Source organism: Falco punctatus (genome assembly GCF_963210335.1).
Source record: "Falco punctatus genome assembly, chromosome: 3".
Classification (NCBI taxonomy): domain Eukaryota; kingdom Metazoa; phylum Chordata; class Aves; order Falconiformes; family Falconidae; genus Falco; species Falco punctatus.
The window spans coordinates 31418782-31437254 of NC_137582.1; the positions used below are offsets into that span (position 1 = coordinate 31418782).

The following is an 18473-nucleotide window of genomic DNA, read 5'->3' on the forward strand; positions in this document are numbered from 1 at the left end:
TTTTTAGATGCACTGTATTTGCCAGCATCAGGGACAGCAAAGGAAGAAGCAGCTCAGGGAGAACCTGACTGCCTTGCGAAATATTTCAGTGTTGTTTGGTGTAAGGCATCAAAGAAAAAGCACAAGAAGTGGGAAGGAGATGCTGTTCTTATTACAAAAGGAAAGTCAGTAATATTGAAAGATATGGAAGGCAAAGACATTGGAAGAGGTACTGTAGATTTGCATACTTCTGTAAGTGAACAACTAGCTTAAAATTACCGTGCGGTGAAAAAAGAGACCCAGCTTTTTAGATAATTTCGAGTTCTCCGTACCAATGTCAACCACATGATGAAAGAACAGTAGGGGTTTTTTTTGGGGGGTGGTGTGGGGAGAGACTGAAAGAAAGCTTTATATTTCTTATGTATAAGGCAGATGCATGGGGGAGGCTGGGGCAGGCTGAATAACATTATTCACAGAAACACCAAATGCTAGTCCAAGGAGAGGATCTGGAAATGAACGGCTGTACTAATTCAACAGAGATGCCAAATGAGGGATGACTAGTTGATTTTGGTTGCTCGCATAGTGCATCAAAGAAGGTCTTAAAATTAGGGGAGTATATACAGGTAAGTTCCTTTTAGATATTCCAGTCAGTAATGGTAATCGGGAATGTCTGAGGTTGGATCTGTACTTTTCAGTCAGTCAAACAACTAAAAATATTATCTTTATCGGAAAGACAAGCAAACAGCAACATTTTCCAGCCCAGCCAAAGTCAACTGTGTAGCAATTTTTAGTCTTGTAGTTTTAGCAGCAGCTGCTGCTCTAAGACACAGTTTGGGTTGATATCAGAGTTAAAAATAAGACTTGCAAACTATAGGCTGCAATCAGCTTGAGGCAGTATTTTTTTACAGAAAGCAAGGCAAGAATTAACTTTGCTAACTGAGCCAAAGATATTTTGTAAAGGAGTAGGATTGGACAATGTTGCTACAAAACATAATTTGATTATTTTTAGGGCTGAGGTGGCTTCTCTGTGCTTTTGTTACAATCATGATATTGTGAGCCTTCTTAGGACGAGGCAGTTTTGATTTGTGAATCAGTCTGTGACTTAGAAGTTAATTTAAATGTATTTATAGCAAAGCAATATATGTACAGGCTTGCTTGTTTTTTAAAAAGGCAGAGAGAAAGAGAGTAATGCCTGGAATGCATCAGCCACCACCCTGTTGTTCTTGTGTTTTTTCAAGTCCTGTCTTCTTGAATTAGCAGAAAACACAACAGAAAAATGAATATTCTGAGTTTTGCTGGTAAAAGTCTTTCTGCTGTGTTTGATGGTGTCAGGGAGCACAGTGATACCAATGTCATTGGTGCTAACTTGCCTATTCAGAGTTGCTTTCAATGCTCATTGATACTAAGGAAAAAATAAATTGACCAATTTAGGTAACCTAAGTTTGAAATTTCTGCAATTATTCTACAAGCCCATGAGTGAGAAGGAAAGGTCCAGTAGTGGTTACCTCCAAAATTGTACTTAATGATAGGAAGTCTATAGTGAGTGTAGATGAGCATCCAGGATTATTATTTTTAAATGGGAAGAAAAGGGCAAAGGAAGATTATTAAATTTTTTTTTTCAGGCACACCAGGGCTGGATCTAAGAAGGGGAATGGGAACCTAAAACCAGCACAGCCTGTAGCTTGTTTTGAAGGCAGCGGAACACGTTGCTTGTTTTTCTCCCCTGCAAGTGTCCTAATGCCTTAATAATGTATTGCAAAGAATTTGGGAAATGGTTTCTTGTAATTTTCTGTATGTTATAGAAACAGTTGTTTCTGGCAGCTGCATAAACATTTGAGCTTTATAGGTTTGCTTTTTTGCCTTTCCTAAGTTCCCATGTACCCTTAAAGCTCATCCTGTTTTAGGATTAAACTCTTCAAACTGGAATCCAGAAGATCCTGCACAGGGATACGCTTGAATTCAGTATGTTCAGCCTGAAGTTATGTAGAGGCATACAGAAAACAAAAATGCAGAGCAATAGAGAGGTCATAAATGCCCTCTCCAGGCATCTCATTTAGGAAGGCACGTGCATTCTCTTGTGTTCAGACATCTTCAGTTCTTTCCTGAAAGCAAGTGTTCTTTCAAGATCCAAACAAGATTTGCTGCGCACTTTTTTAGTACATTTAGAGGAGGGGGAAAAAACCACCCCCCTTTCCCTTTTGGCCAGACTGTTTTTCAGCACTTGCTTAGGCTGTGAAACACCTCAGTAATTTTTTTCTGTAATTCAATTCAGATCTTCACCTTCCAGCCTCCCACATTCCCATTAGTGGGAGACCTGAGCTTTGCAAACAGCTCCCAGCAGTCTTTATATGTAGTGTTTGTTGGATAAAATATGTGTAAAACCTTGGGAGGTGTTGCCTCTTTCGCAGATGAGTGCTTTAACTGCTGGTCTACACAGTCATGCTTTTTATTTTTTTGGCCCAACTGAGGACCCAAGCCTATTTATCCAAAGTGGCACAAATTCAAGTTGGAATAAAGAACTTGATTTGAATTTTGAGGTAGAGATGTGGCTTTGACCTCCCTGAGTTAAGAAAATAAATTAGGTATGTCTCCTTTTTCTTATGTGAGAGCTTCAACCACTAGAATGCTATTTAAAATGAAGAACCACCACTCTCCTACATCTTTATCTTAAAAGAAAGTGGCGGCTGTAGCTGTATTTTGTAATGAGACTAATAATATGTGTTAGCTGCTCTGAGAATGCCCACCTGATAGAGTCCTTAAGGGGACATGGAAGAATGCATCACCTCCCCGGTGGGTTTTTGAATGAACGAACTATTGAGCTGATTGATAAATCCTGGCAATTATCAGAGCATGTATGTTTCAGAGCATGTGTAGAAGTAAAGATTTCAGATGCATATGAATCCTTAATGGTAAAAAGCTAATTTAGAATTATTTTAAAAGTAGAATATTCTGTTTAGATCAACAGCAAGAGGGGCTAGTGGTGCTCTTGTTGGGGCATGAAAGGAAGGAAGAAGGACCTGGAATGGTTATTAGTTTTAAGCAAGTTTAAAACTAAGGCAAGCTGCTAGATTTTATGATATGGGGCTGCTTTTTATAAATTCTCTTAAACGGATATTTGACATTCAGTAGAATTGATTGTGGATGAGGATGATTGAATATTTGCTCACATATTCCACTAATTCTGATTGTTAACACTCAAACGTCAAACTCTGTTAAGGAGGAAAAGGCTGTGAGTTCATGTGTGTAACAAACTGAATGCTTAAGAATCTGATACCTGTTCACAGTTTTGTTTTTCCTTCCTGCAGATGAGTACTGGTGTTAAGGAAGTAGTATTTGCTGTGTTCTCCTAATTGATACATTTTTGTATTCTTTTAGGTACTGGATATAAATCTAAAGAGCTAGACAGTCTTGATGAAGGTCAAACACTGGTGGTTGGAGGAAAAGAAATTGAAGTGATGGGTGTAATTTCGGCAGATGACTTCAGCAGTGGCAGGTGTTTTCAGGCAGGAATAGGAGCTCATGACACAATCCCAACTGCTTTATCTCAAACCAATACGAAACCATTCTGTAAACCATTCAAAAGTGTCTGTCAACCCAATACTAAAGAGGGTATGTTCAAAGATTCTCAAAGCTACAAACCTCGCCATGATCCAAATGCTTCAAGTAAGATTCAGATTTTTAAGTTTCTTTAACCATCCTCTGAGTCTCAAAATAACATTGAATGTGTAACCAAAATTTTCATGTTCTCCAATGTATTAGTGAAGTATTTCTGACATACAGTACTAGTGTTTCTGTCAATACCATGTTAGGATTTTATCATGTGTGTTTCTAACAAGTACTGTGCGCCACGTAGTTTCTCATAGTTGTTACAGATGGCTGTAGAAACAAGTTAGAGTGGCTTCTGAGAGTTTTGCCCAGAAAAATTAGTTCCTTCATCAGACAAACACTCTGACATGCTACAACTTCTAGATGAGTTACAGCTTCCCACTAGGGTCAGTGAAGCACTGACATAATATGGCAGCACGGTAATTACAGTGGATGTTCAGTAACAAAGAAGTTAAGCCAGATTCAAAGAATCGCTTCTGATGGTGCCTGATTCTTCACAGCCAATGAGTGTAACTATACTGCCCAAACTCAGCCAAATACATTTTAGAATAAAATTTTTGTTTTATAATGCTAGAAGTACCGTGTGCGGAAGAGCCATGAAAGTTCACAAATTACGTAGTTAATACAGTTGTTGTGATAGGGATCCTGTAAACATTTGATAGCTGCGGGAAGTGGTGTTGCTTATCTAAATGAGAAGTACTCTCTCGTCTTGTCAGTAACAAACCATTTAGGAGCTATATTCTGCTGATGGCATTATCTTTCGGATGGAGGATAAAAATGAGATTAAAGAAATGTTACTAAAGCAGAGCCATGCCTATAAAAAAAAAAGAAAAAAGTTTGTTCTACATTCTTGCTATAGTTATACCTCCATCCTACCTCTTACCTCATATCCTGATACTATGGGACTTTTCAGAACTAGTGTTTGGCTGCTATGTAAATAAATAATGAAATCTTAATCAAATGCTAGTTAATGATATCACTGGCCCTTTTGTAGAGCAGCCTTATTACTACCAGCTTCTGGTTTGAATTCCACTTGAGTATGTTGTATCTGAGAGTGTTCCTTCCTGTATTTGCAAGATGATACTTCATTAGCTTTCTAATGTAAAATCTGGCAAAGAATTGATATATCCAGCACTCAAATTAACTTCTTTGCTGTTTCTGCACTAGTCTGTTAAAAAGCTTCATTTTTGTTCTAGTTGTCTCCTGTGACTTCTCTTCTGGTGAATTTGCGTACCTCCTATGAGATTTGGAGAGCCCTCAACACATCAATAGGTTGGACTCTCAGTCGTTATTGTTGCTTACACAGGAGAATCACATAGTTTATTTAACGCCTTGTTGCATAACCTCTTTCAGAAGGAATGGAGATACTTTACTAGACCAGGACCTTGGTATTGGAACAGTTAGAGGTTTTCCTGTTGAGGTCTGTGCTAATAGTTGATTAAAATGCTCCTTCTTCAAAATGGAAAGCCATTTATCCCTGTGCTCAGTAGAACAGAGCACAGTGACAAGGATGTAAAGCCACATGTTCCACAGATGATTTCTAAGCTTTTAGACTATTGCTCATCTAAGCCTCGTTTCTTCCCCATCTCTGAGGCTGCAAAATTTTGTCAGAAAAGTTATTTTTTTGTCACCGCTGGCTCTTGTACATATACACATGCAATTTGATGTAATCCATCAGAACTCAGCCCTTTGTCAGTAGGAAACAAAATCTTCTTGAATGATAGAAGCCTTCAACCAACCTATTCCTATGGATAAATTATCAATATAGGTTGAGTGACATAAAATACAAGCAGCTATAAATCGCTTTCTCATTCTGTCCTCTGACAATATAACTTTTCATTGAAGATGTGTAGCAGCAATATAAGCAACCTAGTATGGACATTGTCTAGCAAAATTAGGACGTTAGAGTTTGTAAACAAATTATGGTAAGCAAAACTGTTACTCAGATGTAGCCCAACACTTCATGTTCTCTTTGCCTCTGTATGTCTTCAAACCTGTCAACTTCTTTTATTCATGCACTGTGGCAGCCTTTGTCAGCTCACTCTGTCCTTACCTATTTTTTTTAAATAAATTGTTGTCTTTTTATCTCTGTTTCTCAGGCAGAGTAATCTTTCTGTGCAGCTACAAGAATATCCCCTTGAAATGCAGTGTCTAGACCTTATGTAGGTCATTGTGTATGTTCTTTTTCTTGAACTTTCCATTCAGAAGCCTTTTAGTACTTCTGATTTAACTCTACACATTGAAAGCATCATACAACATTTATTAGCAAGGCGGTTTCCCCTCATCATAAAAATAATACTCAAATTTCTCAGTTTGTCACCTTTATCTTTGAGAGAAGTGCAAACTATTTGGAAATCCTCTGTAAAAGGATTTTTTATTTAGAAGGCTATCTAGATGCTCTGTTGGTAAATTCATTTTCTGTCTGAGAATGGTCAATATATTAAACGGTATTTTTAACAGTCATTAGATCATAGACTTTATTCTGTAGCTGTTAGAGAAATAATACCCTTTGCTAACAAACTAAAAATAATGTTTTTGTGCAATACTTGCATGTGTTTTGAACTTCAAGATTCTCTAGTCATGCCAAGACCAAATGCAAGTCATCAGTGGATGTTCAATAAGGCTGGTCTACCTATGGTGGATGTAGTTGTGGATCCTTACATTGCAAATAATCTCCGACCACATCAGAAAGAAGGAATTATATTTCTATATGAATGTGTAATGGGAATGAGGTAAGACAATAATTATCCTTTTGGCTTTCAATACCTGTAATATTTTCATGTCAATGTTTGAAATGAGACCATTTGAACAGGAAGATTTGAGCAATTGTTCAATTAAGTAATATTAGTAGTTTTCCCCCAGTAAAGGTTGCACAAGTTTTTTCTGACCTGTATAATAGCATCATGCTTGCTATGACTTTGCCAGATGTGTTGGGAAGCCAGTGCCTCAAAAGGCCTGTGAGTTCTACTGCAAATACAAAGTCCTGTAAACAGAGATACGATTAATCTATGCTAAAGAACACTGCTTTCTGGGATTTATAATTCATAGTTATTCATATAATTTATAATTCAGGCATTTAGAATAAAGAAGCTATTATATCAACCTGCTGAAAAAGACACAGTACTATTCTCAAAAGAGTTTTCTCAAGTTATAGATTCCTTAAGGTATATACAAGTGTTAAAAATATTAGAATATTAATTCTAAAAGCAGATTGAAAATACTTGGTTTTGGAAGACTAAAGCATTAATCTACAAAACGAGGAATTTCACTCTAAGATCTTCTGGTATAACTGAATGAAAACCTACAGTAGAGCATGATAAATATAAATAGGTTCTTTCTACTTCAGAAAACAAGTACAAGAAGCAATTTCCTAAACCAGCTGTAAATAATTATAGCTATGTCTTTTAAAATGTTACCACCAGCTACTTATATCTTACAGAGTTAGTGGCAGATTTGGAGCTATTCTTGCTGATGAGATGGGCTTAGGAAAAACATTGCAATGCATTGCACTTGTCTGGACTCTTCTGCGTCAGGGGGTCTATGGATGCAAACCTGTACTAAAGCGAGCACTAATTGTCACCCCTGGGAGTCTGGTAAAAAACTGGAAAAAAGAATTTCAGAAATGGTTGGGAAGTGAAAGGATCAAAGTCTTTACAGTTGATCAGGTAAGCTTTATTTCCAAAAGGGGATTAGCTCATATTTGGCTCTGAATATAGGACTTGTGCTCCAACACCCCCCTTTTTTTTTCCAACCAGAGACCAAAACTAGTAATTCTCTATTAATATTTATTTGTAATACTTTATTTTACCTTCAAGTAATTGTTTACATGGGCATTTAGCTGTCAGTAACCAGATCATAGCTCAAGCTCACCTGCCTGTGTAGCTTATGTCTATCTTATCTTTCCTTAAGCTTTTATCTTTGAAGATGTAAAAGGTGACACACTCCTCCTTGTGCCTCTTTGGTTTAAGGAGCTTTTTGTTGTCTATCAAAGTACACACCTTCCCTGCTTTATATACCAGAGCACCTGCCTTGACTGACTTGTACTCCATTTCTGTGGTAGTTGCTTTTGTTCTGTACTGCAAACTTTTCTGCCTTTGTTTCGGCTGTCTGTTTTAGGTTACTTCAGAAGGTTATTCCTTTTATTGTCACTGCCAAGAATCAGGTTTCTGTAGGGGTGATTTAAAGTCTCATAAGTTACCAGGCCTAGAGTCTCAGTGTTAGATAACGTGAATATCTCCCATCTCTAGAAGAACGCAGACAAATACAGATCTTAATAAAGGAGCAGGATGATGCTGATCCTTGTCCCCTTTTACAGTGGAGCTCTTCCTGCTGGTAAAGACACTCCCATGTTCCTGTAGTGCCTGGATGAATCCTATAGGCTGACAAAGTACTTCACCTTTTAATCTCCTTGGTATACCTTTAGAGTCCTGCCTTTGTTTCTGAAACACAGAACCCTCTCCATCCTTTACTGCAAATTCTAGCATAGACTCTGTGCTTCAGCAGCCTTTATTGACTGCATCAGACAGGAAAGCACCTGGCCAAGTAAAAGACAAAGGAGTTTGAGTGAGGCTGTGACATTACTGACGGAGGGCTTTCTCTGGGAGAGAGACACATCTTGCTCTGGTTATCCAGTAAGGCTTTCTTGCCATGGAAATTTTCCAGTTAAGCATGGTTCAATATCTCAGTCACAGGGCTGGGTCCTCTCAGCACCAGCATTCATGAAGCTGTGAACAGGAGACTTGCTTATGCCTTCATTAATGCCTCTGAAACTTTCAGATTCAAGTTCTGTTTTTTATAATTTACCCTCTGGTATTTCTTTTCCTGAGACTTCTAGTCCCCATGTCCATATGGAGTGAGCATTCATAGCAGAAAGGAAAGAGAAGGTGTTTGGCAAACTGTGGTTTCTATATGTACATTCAGCAGTCTGCTGTACCCCTACTTTTTCCTTGCTCCTATGTATTTGGATTGTGCCAGTGGAAGGAAGTGGAGAATTTATAGTATCTGCATTGCTGCTTGCAACAAAGATAAAGATATTTATTTTCCAAAATTGTTTTTCAATCTAATAGTTCCATAAAAGTAGATTGAAGACAAAAATTCTAAAGATTACCAGATTTCTTACACCAACCAGATTTGCTCTTAGTTTCTTTCATTATCCTTATTGCTTGTATGGAAGAGTGACTATTTCAGATGAAATGAAAGTTTTCAAACTGTTTTTAAACTCTTTTGTGGGGTGTACAAAATTTTGTAACAATAATAATTTCTTTGAATTCCGCTCATTATTGTCAAACCCTTGAAATTACTTAACCTACTCATCTTCCCCTGAGGACAGTCCACTAACAGGTGCTCTTTGTGTCATTTGCTTTCCTTAGTAACTTGCTTCAGGATGTGGAAATGAAGCAAACTGACATGTTAGTAACTGTAACATAATATAGGTTAGGGTGAGAAACAAGATGTTTCTAAAAGAAGTGGTTACAAAGCAAAATATAATATGGCAACATTTTAACCTGAAAAGGTACTTAGAAATAATTGAACGTTTTCTTGCAGTTTTTATGAATAATGTTGGGAGGAGAAAACCTGAATTTGCTGACAGTTACTGTGACCCAATATGACAGTAACTTCCATTTTCTTTTCATTTGAATAACTTTAATATTCTTACTCATCTCATTGGAGCCATTTGGATTGATGACACTCAGCAGCTTTTAAGATTGTGTTCCCAAATAGCAAGGAATACATTGTCATGCCAAAGGAAGTCACAATATGACTTCCCTGGGGTATAATGAGGTATTTCAAAATAATTTACTGTCTATCTTCTCTGGAAAACCAGCAATTACCATACTGTTATTTCTCTAGGATAACTTAAAAGGAAGAGCTTGTCTCAAAGATTTTTTCTATTCTTGCCTATGAGGAACACATTCAAAGAACTGGCAGACTTTTTAAAATGTGTTAGGCATGTTTTCCTCACTTTCATGCTGAAACACCATGAACTGATCCTAACCATTCAGTAACAGACTTCAGAAAAACAGGACATTATGCACTTTTAAAATGTGATTACAGTTTACTTCTGTTACAATGCAAATGTCATGTAGAGGACACTGCTTTTAAAATGAAGGCATCCCCACAAAGGTTGCATTTAGGTTTTGTTAATCCATGTTCTCAGCATTTGAGACGTGTTTGAGAGCATAACTCCTTTATCTGTTTGCAGAGTTTCACCTCTGCTGGGGTTGTTTTTAAAACTGGGGGTTTTAATTCAAAGTATCTGGAGAATTAATTAAAGATTTACATTGCTTCATGATTCAGCGTTTTTTGATTTAGGCTTCACTGGTTACCTTGGATTTGGACTAATGCAAAGAAAGGTCTGTTCAGAGAGTAAGTTTGGGACATGGAGCTCTAATACTGATTGACAGATGCTCCATATGTGGCCCTGGGCAACTCACTTAAACCTGTCAAGTCACTTTGGGTAATTGTGAAAATGGAGGCTATAACACACACATGTCTTGCAGCCAGTTAAGAGGATGAATTAATTACTTGAAATTAACTTTTAAATTTACTTTAATTTTTAGTCCATCATCCACTGCTGCTGTTGTACACAGCAGGGAATATATTATATTTGGCTGCAGGGGGCTTATAATATGCCAAGACTCTCCTGCTTTTTTTAAGGGATTCAAACAGTCCAGAGCAGTTGATGATTTACTAGCAGAAGGATGTTGGAGGCAGCTCCCCAGTGCTTCAGCACTTTCCCTGTAGTCTCAGCTTACAGCCCGAAAGTGCAGGAAAACAAAATTCTTTCTGAACCCTGAGCACCTTCTGATGCTTGACCATCCCAAGAGAAGGTCAGAGAGGCATTGTCCCTGTCTTCAAGGCTATAATGTGGAGCCTGAATACTATGGAGGGACAACTTTGGGTGTTGCCTACAGGGCTCCTCTGTCCCTGTGTTCCTGTGTTGGGAATTTTTCTGCTCCTATTTTGAAAATGGAAGTAAAAACATAGCCAGAAAACAGGACAGGGACACTTAGGTCCAGCCCAAACACCTGGGGAAATCAGTGAATGCCCTTGTTACCTGCTCCTTACTATTCTCTCTTTCCTTCTGAACGTGTGCTGGGTCTCTTCACGACCAACATGTGAGGACTGATCTACCTCAAGGTACTTGGTGAGATTAATGTGCCAGATTCAGCCCATAGATTCATCTGAATCAACAGCTAGGAGGCCCTAAAGGTGATAATTAAGTGGTGCTGCTTTTACAGTGTATTACACCATCTGGCTCCAGACTTAGTTGTCTGTGTTTGGTAACTGATCTTGTTTGGAAATAAAAATACCTTCTGAGGGTCTAGCTTGATTTGCTTTCACGATTAAAGAGGTCCTGCAGCTTGTCAGCTGCACCCATAGCCTGCTTAGTTAGTGAACACTGTTAGGAATTAGAAGGAGCATGGAGGGAATTAGCGTCTAGAGCCAAGTGGAAAGGTGAGAGATGTGCCCACAGTAGATGTTTCCACTTTTACATGTAATTGCAAGACAGTTAAGCAATCCCAGTATGTTCACAGCTCTGCACAGAAATGTAACTATTACCAGGATTTTTTTCTGGGAAAAGCTCCCTGTTTTAAATAGACTTTTAAATAGAAAGTCATTACAGTGACTTTCTATTTAGTGTGTCTGTTTCCTTCAACAGACATCAAAAGTCTAGATGTCTATTGAAGGGAAAGGGTTTGAAGGGTATATAAGAGTAGAGGGGCTCACAGACATCTTCTGACCAGTAATACAGGGTTTAGAAATTAATTGCATTTATTTACCAGTAGATGGGCATGTTTTCTGTGGCTGGTAGTGGACTCTGTTTTCCAAGTCTCAGGCTGCCCTTACCTGTTGGCCAACCCATCAGTCTTAAGGGCTTTTAACAAAGTTAGTCATAGAATCATCATAGAATACCAGGCTGAAAGGTACCTCAAGGAAAATCTGGTCCAACCTTTCCTGGCTAAAGCACGGTCTACACAAGATGGCCCAGCACCCTGCCCAGCTGAATCTCAAAAGTGTCTGATGTTGGGGAATCCACCACTGCCCCGGGGAGATTATTCCAGTGGCTGATTGTTCTCATGGTGAAAAATGGTCCTCTTGTATCTGATTAGAATCTCGCCAGGAGTAACTTTGACCCATTACCCCTTGTCTTTTCCATGTGACGCCTTGTAAAAAGGGGGTCTCCATCTTCTTTGTAGCCACCCTTTGAATACTGGAACATGATGATAAGGTCTCCCCTAAGCTTTCTTTCCTCAAGGCTGAGCAAACCCAGTTATCTCAGCCTTTCCTCACATGGCAGGCTTCCCAGTCCTGTGGTCATCTTCACGGCCCTTCTCTGGACCCTCTCCAGCCCGTCCATGTCTTTTTAGCACAGCGGGGACCAAAAGTGAGCACAGTATTGCCGGTGTGACCTGGCAAGTGCTGGGTAGGGTGGTAAAGTGGCTTCTCTCTGTGTGCTGGTGATGCCCTTGTTGATGCAACGTAGCACCCCGCTGCTTGCTCTGCCGCAGCAGCACACTGCTCATCACGCTGAGCTCTTGCCCACCAGGGCCCGGGTCCCTGCCCACAGAGCTGCTCCCCAGCCGGGTAGATCCCAGCCTGTGCTGCGCTCCTGGGTTGTGTCTTCCCCGGTGCAAGACCTTACGTTTGTCTTTGCTGAACTTCTTAAGGCTCTTGTTAGCCCACCCTCCCAGCCTATCCAGGTGTTCCTGCAGGGTGGCTCTCCCTTCCAAAGTGGCCACCTCCCCAGTCAGTTTGGAATCACCAGCAAACTCCACCAGGGTACGCCTGACCTCATCATCTGGATCACTTACAAAGATATCAAACAGCGTTGGGCCCAGTATCGACCCGGGGGGACCCCACTCGTGACAGGTTGCCAGTGTGAAGAGGAGCCATTGACCACCAGCCTCTGGGCGCGGGCAGCCAGTTCCCCACCCACCGCTGGGCCACTTCTCCGGGCCGCAGCATCAGCTTCTCCTGGGGGAAGCTGTGGGGAACTCGAAAGCCTTGGAGAAACCCCGGTAGACAGTGCCCACCACTCGCCCCACATCAGCCGAGCGGGCTGCGCTGTCGTGGAAGGCGATCTGGTCTCTCAAGCACGATTTGCCCCTGGTGAATCCGCGCTGGCTTTTCCCAGCCACGTGCTTCACTTGCCTTGCGGCAGCTCCCGGGGGGATCGTTCCACACCTTTCCCAGGGACCGACGTAAGGCTGATGGGCCTGGAACTTCCTGGATCCTCCTTTAAGACCTTCTTGAAGATGGGGGTGACGGGAGGTTCTTCTAGTCTTCTGGCCTCACGACACCAGCCAGCGCTCAGCACCCTTGGGCGGATTTGCAGGACGAAGCTCCTGTAACCGTGCACACACCGGCTCTTCCTTCGCTGACCCTGGTCCGTGGTTGCACCAACTTGGGTTCCTGTTCCCAGGGCTGGGGCCCAGCAGCGCTGGCAAAGACAGGGGTGAGGAACACGCTGGGAACCTCTGCCTTTGCAGCGCTGCTGGTGACTAACGCACCGCCACGCTGAGCCGCGGGACAGCGTTTCCCTTCTGTTTCTGCTTGTTGTTTATGTGCCTGAAGAACCCTTCCTTGTAGTCTTTGACATGTCTGGCCAATTTCCGTTTGAGCTGAGCTTTTGCTTTTCTAGCTGCATCTCCGCACACCCTGGCAATGCCCTTGTGGCTCTCAATGGGTACTTGTCTGCCTTTCCATCTCTGGTACGCTACTGCTTTGTTTTTGAGCAGGCTCAGAAACTCATAGTTAAGCCAAAGGGATCTCTTGCTCCACCTACTTCCCTTACTTTTAAAGGGAATGAACTGTTGTCCTGGTTTTGTCTGGGATACAGTGAATTTTCTTCTTAGTAGCTGTGTTTTGGATTTTGTATGAGAATAACGTTGACAACACACTGATGTTTTAGTTGTTGCTAAGTAGTGCTTACTCTCAATCTAGCACTTTTCAGGTTTCCCATGCTTTGCCGGTGGGGAGGTGCACAAGGAGCCGGGAGGGAGCAGAGCCAGGGCAGCTGACCCGAACTAGCCACAGGGATATTCCATACCACAGATCATCAAGCTCAGTATATAAACTGGGGGGAGTTGGCTGGGAGGGACTGATTGCTGCCTGGGGACTGGCTGGGCATCGGTCAGTGGGTGGTGAGCAATTGTATTGTGCACAGCTTGGGGTTTTTTCACTTCGACTTTTGTTCCTGTCTCTCCCTGTCCATTACAATTATGGTTGTTACTGTTGTTGTTTTTATTATTACTTTATTTCAATTATTAAACTATTCTTATCTCAACCCACAGATTTTACCTTTTCCTGAGTCTCTTTCCCATCCTACCGGGGGGATTGAGTGAGCAAATGTCTGTGTGGTACTTAGTTGCTGGTTGGGGTTAAACCATGACAACTATTTTTGTGCTTCCAGGAGAGCATTCTTGAAAAACTCCCAGTACTCTTTATCTCCTTTATTCTCCATGGAAGCTTCCCACAGAATCCCTCCCAATGGAGCTCTGAGCGAGCTGAAGCTTACTATTCTAAAATCTAAAACCTAAAACCTATTCAGTAGGTTCCACAATATTCGTATAATATTGTATTCAAATCAAAACAAGAGGAATTTTGGTAGAATGTGGTAACTTCCTACTGGACCACATTACTGCCCGTTGCAGCTTGAGATCCCAAAATGAATATAAGAGCAGCTGCTTATGTCTCTTCATTGTCTTGGCTTTAATTATTCATTTGAAGCTTGCCTGAATTCCAGGACTGGGAAGCTGTTACAGGGAACCTGTGCTTTTCCACCTTCACAGTAATGTGTCTCAGAGGATTTGAAGGGCTGAAAGAATAATGCATTTTCTTTTAATGAGGTGGTAAAACTCTGAATTGCTATATCAGATCCCACATTTTCTTTGCAAATTAGGAAAAATCGATAATCCAAACTCATGAAGGAGATAATAAATGTCTTGTGTCATGCTAGAAAAATTTTCTATAGACACTGGATGTTTAAGGAATGTCATGAGTGATCTCCAAAGAAATAATTGTAATACATATTTTCCTTTATGCCTGCAGGACCACAAAGTAGAAGAATTCATCAGTTCTCCACTTTATTCAGTTATGATAATCAGTTATGAGATGCTACTGCGATCTTTGGATCAAATTCAGGCTATAGAATTTAACCTTCTAATCTGTGATGAAGGACATCGTCTGAAAAATAGCTCTATTAAGACAACTGCAGCCCTCACTAGTTTGTCTTGTGAGAGGAGAATTATCCTCACTGGTTAGTATCTGTAGTTAGTTTTAATATTTTGCTATGTTAATAGTGCTAGGTTGGGGTAAAGGAAAAAGATATTCTAAGTATGGCAGGAGCACAGAATACATTTTGGCAATGAGTATTAAATGCGTTGATGAAATATTAGATCTTGGGTCTTGTAAAAACAAGATTATTTCCAAATCTTTTAGATAAATTCAAGATTTGTCTATCTTCAGGGACAGGCAAAGAGCCTGGCAACTTCTGTAAGGGAATCAGGACTCTACCCAAACTCATTGTTTACCTTTGCAGTTATGTAATAAAATCCATTTAGAACAATGGCTTTTTAAATTCCTTTGTCAAAACAATTAGATATGCAATCTGTTTAATTAGGAGGACAGTAGCTTATTAATCATGATAAAGTTTTAGATTATTTCAGAACTCTGAGTAATTCTCATTGAACAAAACTTCTGTTTTCAAGATGCAGTCTCAACATTAAACCCTGCATTCAACAATTGTTCTTCTATCAGTTTCAAGAAAAAGTTACCAAATGCAATTTTTCTTTTTTTTTCTTTCTAGGTACTCCAATCCAAAATGACTTGCAAGAATTTTTTGCATTAATAGAGTTTGTGAATCCAGGAATACTTGGTTCTTTATCCACATATAGAAAGATATATGAGGAACCGATTGTCAGATCTAGAGAACCTTCAGCAACAAAGGTGTATTATTAAATAAATTGCAGTTATAGAAGAAAATTCATAGACAGTGAAATTTGCTTTCTATGGAATAAAATGAAGCTCAGGATTACTAATAGTAGCAAAAGCTTTTCATCTTCCTATTTGAAATAAATTCACTTGTTCTCCAAAGGGAGCAGGAGGAATACATACATGTTGACATCGTGTCATTTTAGCTGCTTATTAATCAGCAGGCAGAAATTGTTCTTCCAACACCTTGCATTCCCAAAAGTCCCGTGTGACTATACTTTATTCATTCTTAGTTTCTCCACAGTACTACAAAATCTGTATGATTTTATTGCATCTCAGGAAATTCTAGAATATAATTGAATCCTTGCATATCTTCTGGGACATAACCTTCCTTTGTTTAAGACTTTAGAAACCAGACCTAGAGCTAAGCTAATGCAGTATTAGTAACTGGAGAAGGATTGATTGTTACAGTCCCATGTCAGAAAGTGGTATCATACTTTCAAAACATTATTAAAATATCTGATTAAAATCATACAGAAAATTATTGTGATGAAATGCAAGATTTTCAATGATTTTGTGTTTTTTTTCTTTTAGGAGGAAAAGGATTTAGGAGAAAAAAGAGCAGCAGAACTCACACGCCTCACTGGACTTTTTATTCTAAGAAGAACACAGGAGGTTATAAACAAATTTCTGCCCCCCAAAAAGGAGAGCATAATCTTCTGCCGACCAACAGAACTGCAACTTGAATTGTATCGAAAACTGCTTAGTTCCCAAGTTATTAGGTCCTGTCTACAAGGCAGTCTAGAAAGCAGTCCTCACCTAATATGTATAGGAGCTTTGAAAAAACTTTGCAATCATCCATGTCTTCTCTTTAAAGCTATAAAGGTATCTGTTTGTGTGGGGCTGGGTGCCTGCAATTAGTTATTTCAAGCAGGCAAAGGTTACTAGAGCTGTTACAGTCAATGTGCGTGTTACTTAAGGTCACTTCCATACTCTTTTTTAACATACAACTTGCTTTAGGAGATCTGCTTTCAAAAACAAATGTTAGGAAATCTGAATATATTCAGGGATGGTATCTCACCAGTTTCCTATTGCCTTATGGTGTTTTCTTGTTCTTCATGTGTTTTTCCTGTTAATCTTTTTTTCTGAATATTGTAAAAATACATATAAATGTGAATTTTACAAAGAACACTGTTAGCTAGAGATTACTGTATGTGCTCTGTCTGCTGGTTCCTCTGAAATCTCCCTGTCCCCATGATGATTTCACTCTCTCAAGCTCAGTGACACTGGGAGCTGCAGGCTCAGAGTGTCAGTGGTACTAGATGTCTGCACTTCCACTTCTCCTGGGATCCTGTCACACTGTACATCTCATTCCTATAGGTAAATAAGATGATAGTTAGAACCTGGTAATACTAACTTCTATGTCTGCTAGTCAAAGTCCAAGTAAGGTGGGTGGAAATGTAAAACTTTTTTAGAAGTCTTACTGCGTGACTTTGTAGTAGTGTCCACAGCACAGACCTCTGTGTAACTTTCAACACTGCCAAGTAAAGTTCATTGCCTTTACTTCATAGTATAAGCATTAGAAATTTGTCATACGTGACATCCCATAGGGATGGCAAAGACTGTATGTGCAAGTCATTTACTGCCACTGTCGTTTTGGCTTTTGAGTATTTTGGCTTTTTCTTCTCTGTGAAACATTTATTTTCAAATTACAGCAAAACATTAGCTGTATTTCTTCTATTTTGTTGCTTTTACTTGCTAGCTTTTCTTCATTTCTGGTTGCATAACTGAATCTTTTAGCATCTTGCTAAAAAGAGTCAGTGACTGTGAAGGTCCGTAATCAGGTATTATGGGATTTAGAAAGAATAAACAGAATATCGAGTTCCGTCCCCTGTCCCAAGTTTTAGATAAGGCTTTGCTGTGGGCGTACATCTGTGTGGTTGTTTAAGTAGATAAGTAGAATGTATTTTTCCATTTTAAGTATTTCAGCTTTCTACTGAGCTGCAAACAACACCATAGATTGAGGGTATAAAACAAAATAAACACTATCAGTATTTTAAAACTGTGTTTTCAGTCCAGTATTGGGACGTTGTCATGCTCACATGATACACTACTTTGTGGCAGCTTTTGATACCTCCTTTTGTCTTTGTAATAAAAATATAGCAAAGTTTAAAAGAACCCAAAACATGTTAGAGGGTTTACGGAACTTAATTTTTTTTATTTTCAATAGGAAAAAAGCTCTGATCCTATGTCTGATGAACATGATGAGTCTAGCCTCTATGAAGGTCTAATAGATGCTTTTCCACAAAATTATACTTTGGACACTTTCTCAGAAACTGACTCAGGAAAATTGCAGGTGCTGGTGAAGTTGTTAGCAGCAATACATGAGCTCAACTCTTCTGAAAGGCAAGTGTGAAAGAAAGGTAAAAGGGTGATAATGGGAGTGACCTTCTGGATATTATTTTGCTTTTCAAATGCATGGGGATGTAATATTCAAAATAAAGGCATTGCAACTTTTTGCAGAGGTGCAAAGCATATTTATGCATTGTACTCCTGGCTCCTCCTTTTTAATTACTAAACTAGCATTTACAGGTGACATCATTTTCAAAGATGCTCTTCATATTTTTTCCAGATAAAGATACTTACATTTTTCATACCAAGTTCCAAGAAGTAAGATAGTTTGCTACAGCCCCTGTACTATGACATATTATCTTTACTTGCAGAGGCTTTCCAATGCTTTGTATCTCCTTGAGGAGACGTATTAATGTCTTAAATATTTTAAATTGCACTAAAATAGTTTTGATTACTAGATTATAAATTATTTCCTCTTTAGTCACGTTTAACTGCTCAGTCCTTGCTGCATTTTCTGTTCAGGGTATGCAATCTCAACAGACGAACTTGCACAGCAGCTGTTGATTTCCCTGTGGTAAATGCCACTGACATGTAGGAAA

The 18473-nt window shown here is 39.5% G+C and overlaps 1 protein-coding gene across 1 annotated transcript in view; it reads left to right on the forward strand.

Annotated features, from left to right (window-relative positions):
- Positions 1-18473, forward strand: part of RAD54B (RAD54 homolog B) — a 76881-nt gene that overhangs the window by 43367 nt on the left and 15041 nt on the right. Inside the window, 8 exon segments of the mRNA XM_080379547.1 lie at positions 8-208; positions 3355-3642; positions 6155-6317; positions 7025-7250; positions 14641-14848; positions 15398-15537; positions 16117-16407; positions 17753-17928. Coding sequence (XP_080235673.1) covers positions 8-208; positions 3355-3642; positions 6155-6317; positions 7025-7250; positions 14641-14848; positions 15398-15537; positions 16117-16407; positions 17753-17928 — 1693 coding nt within the window.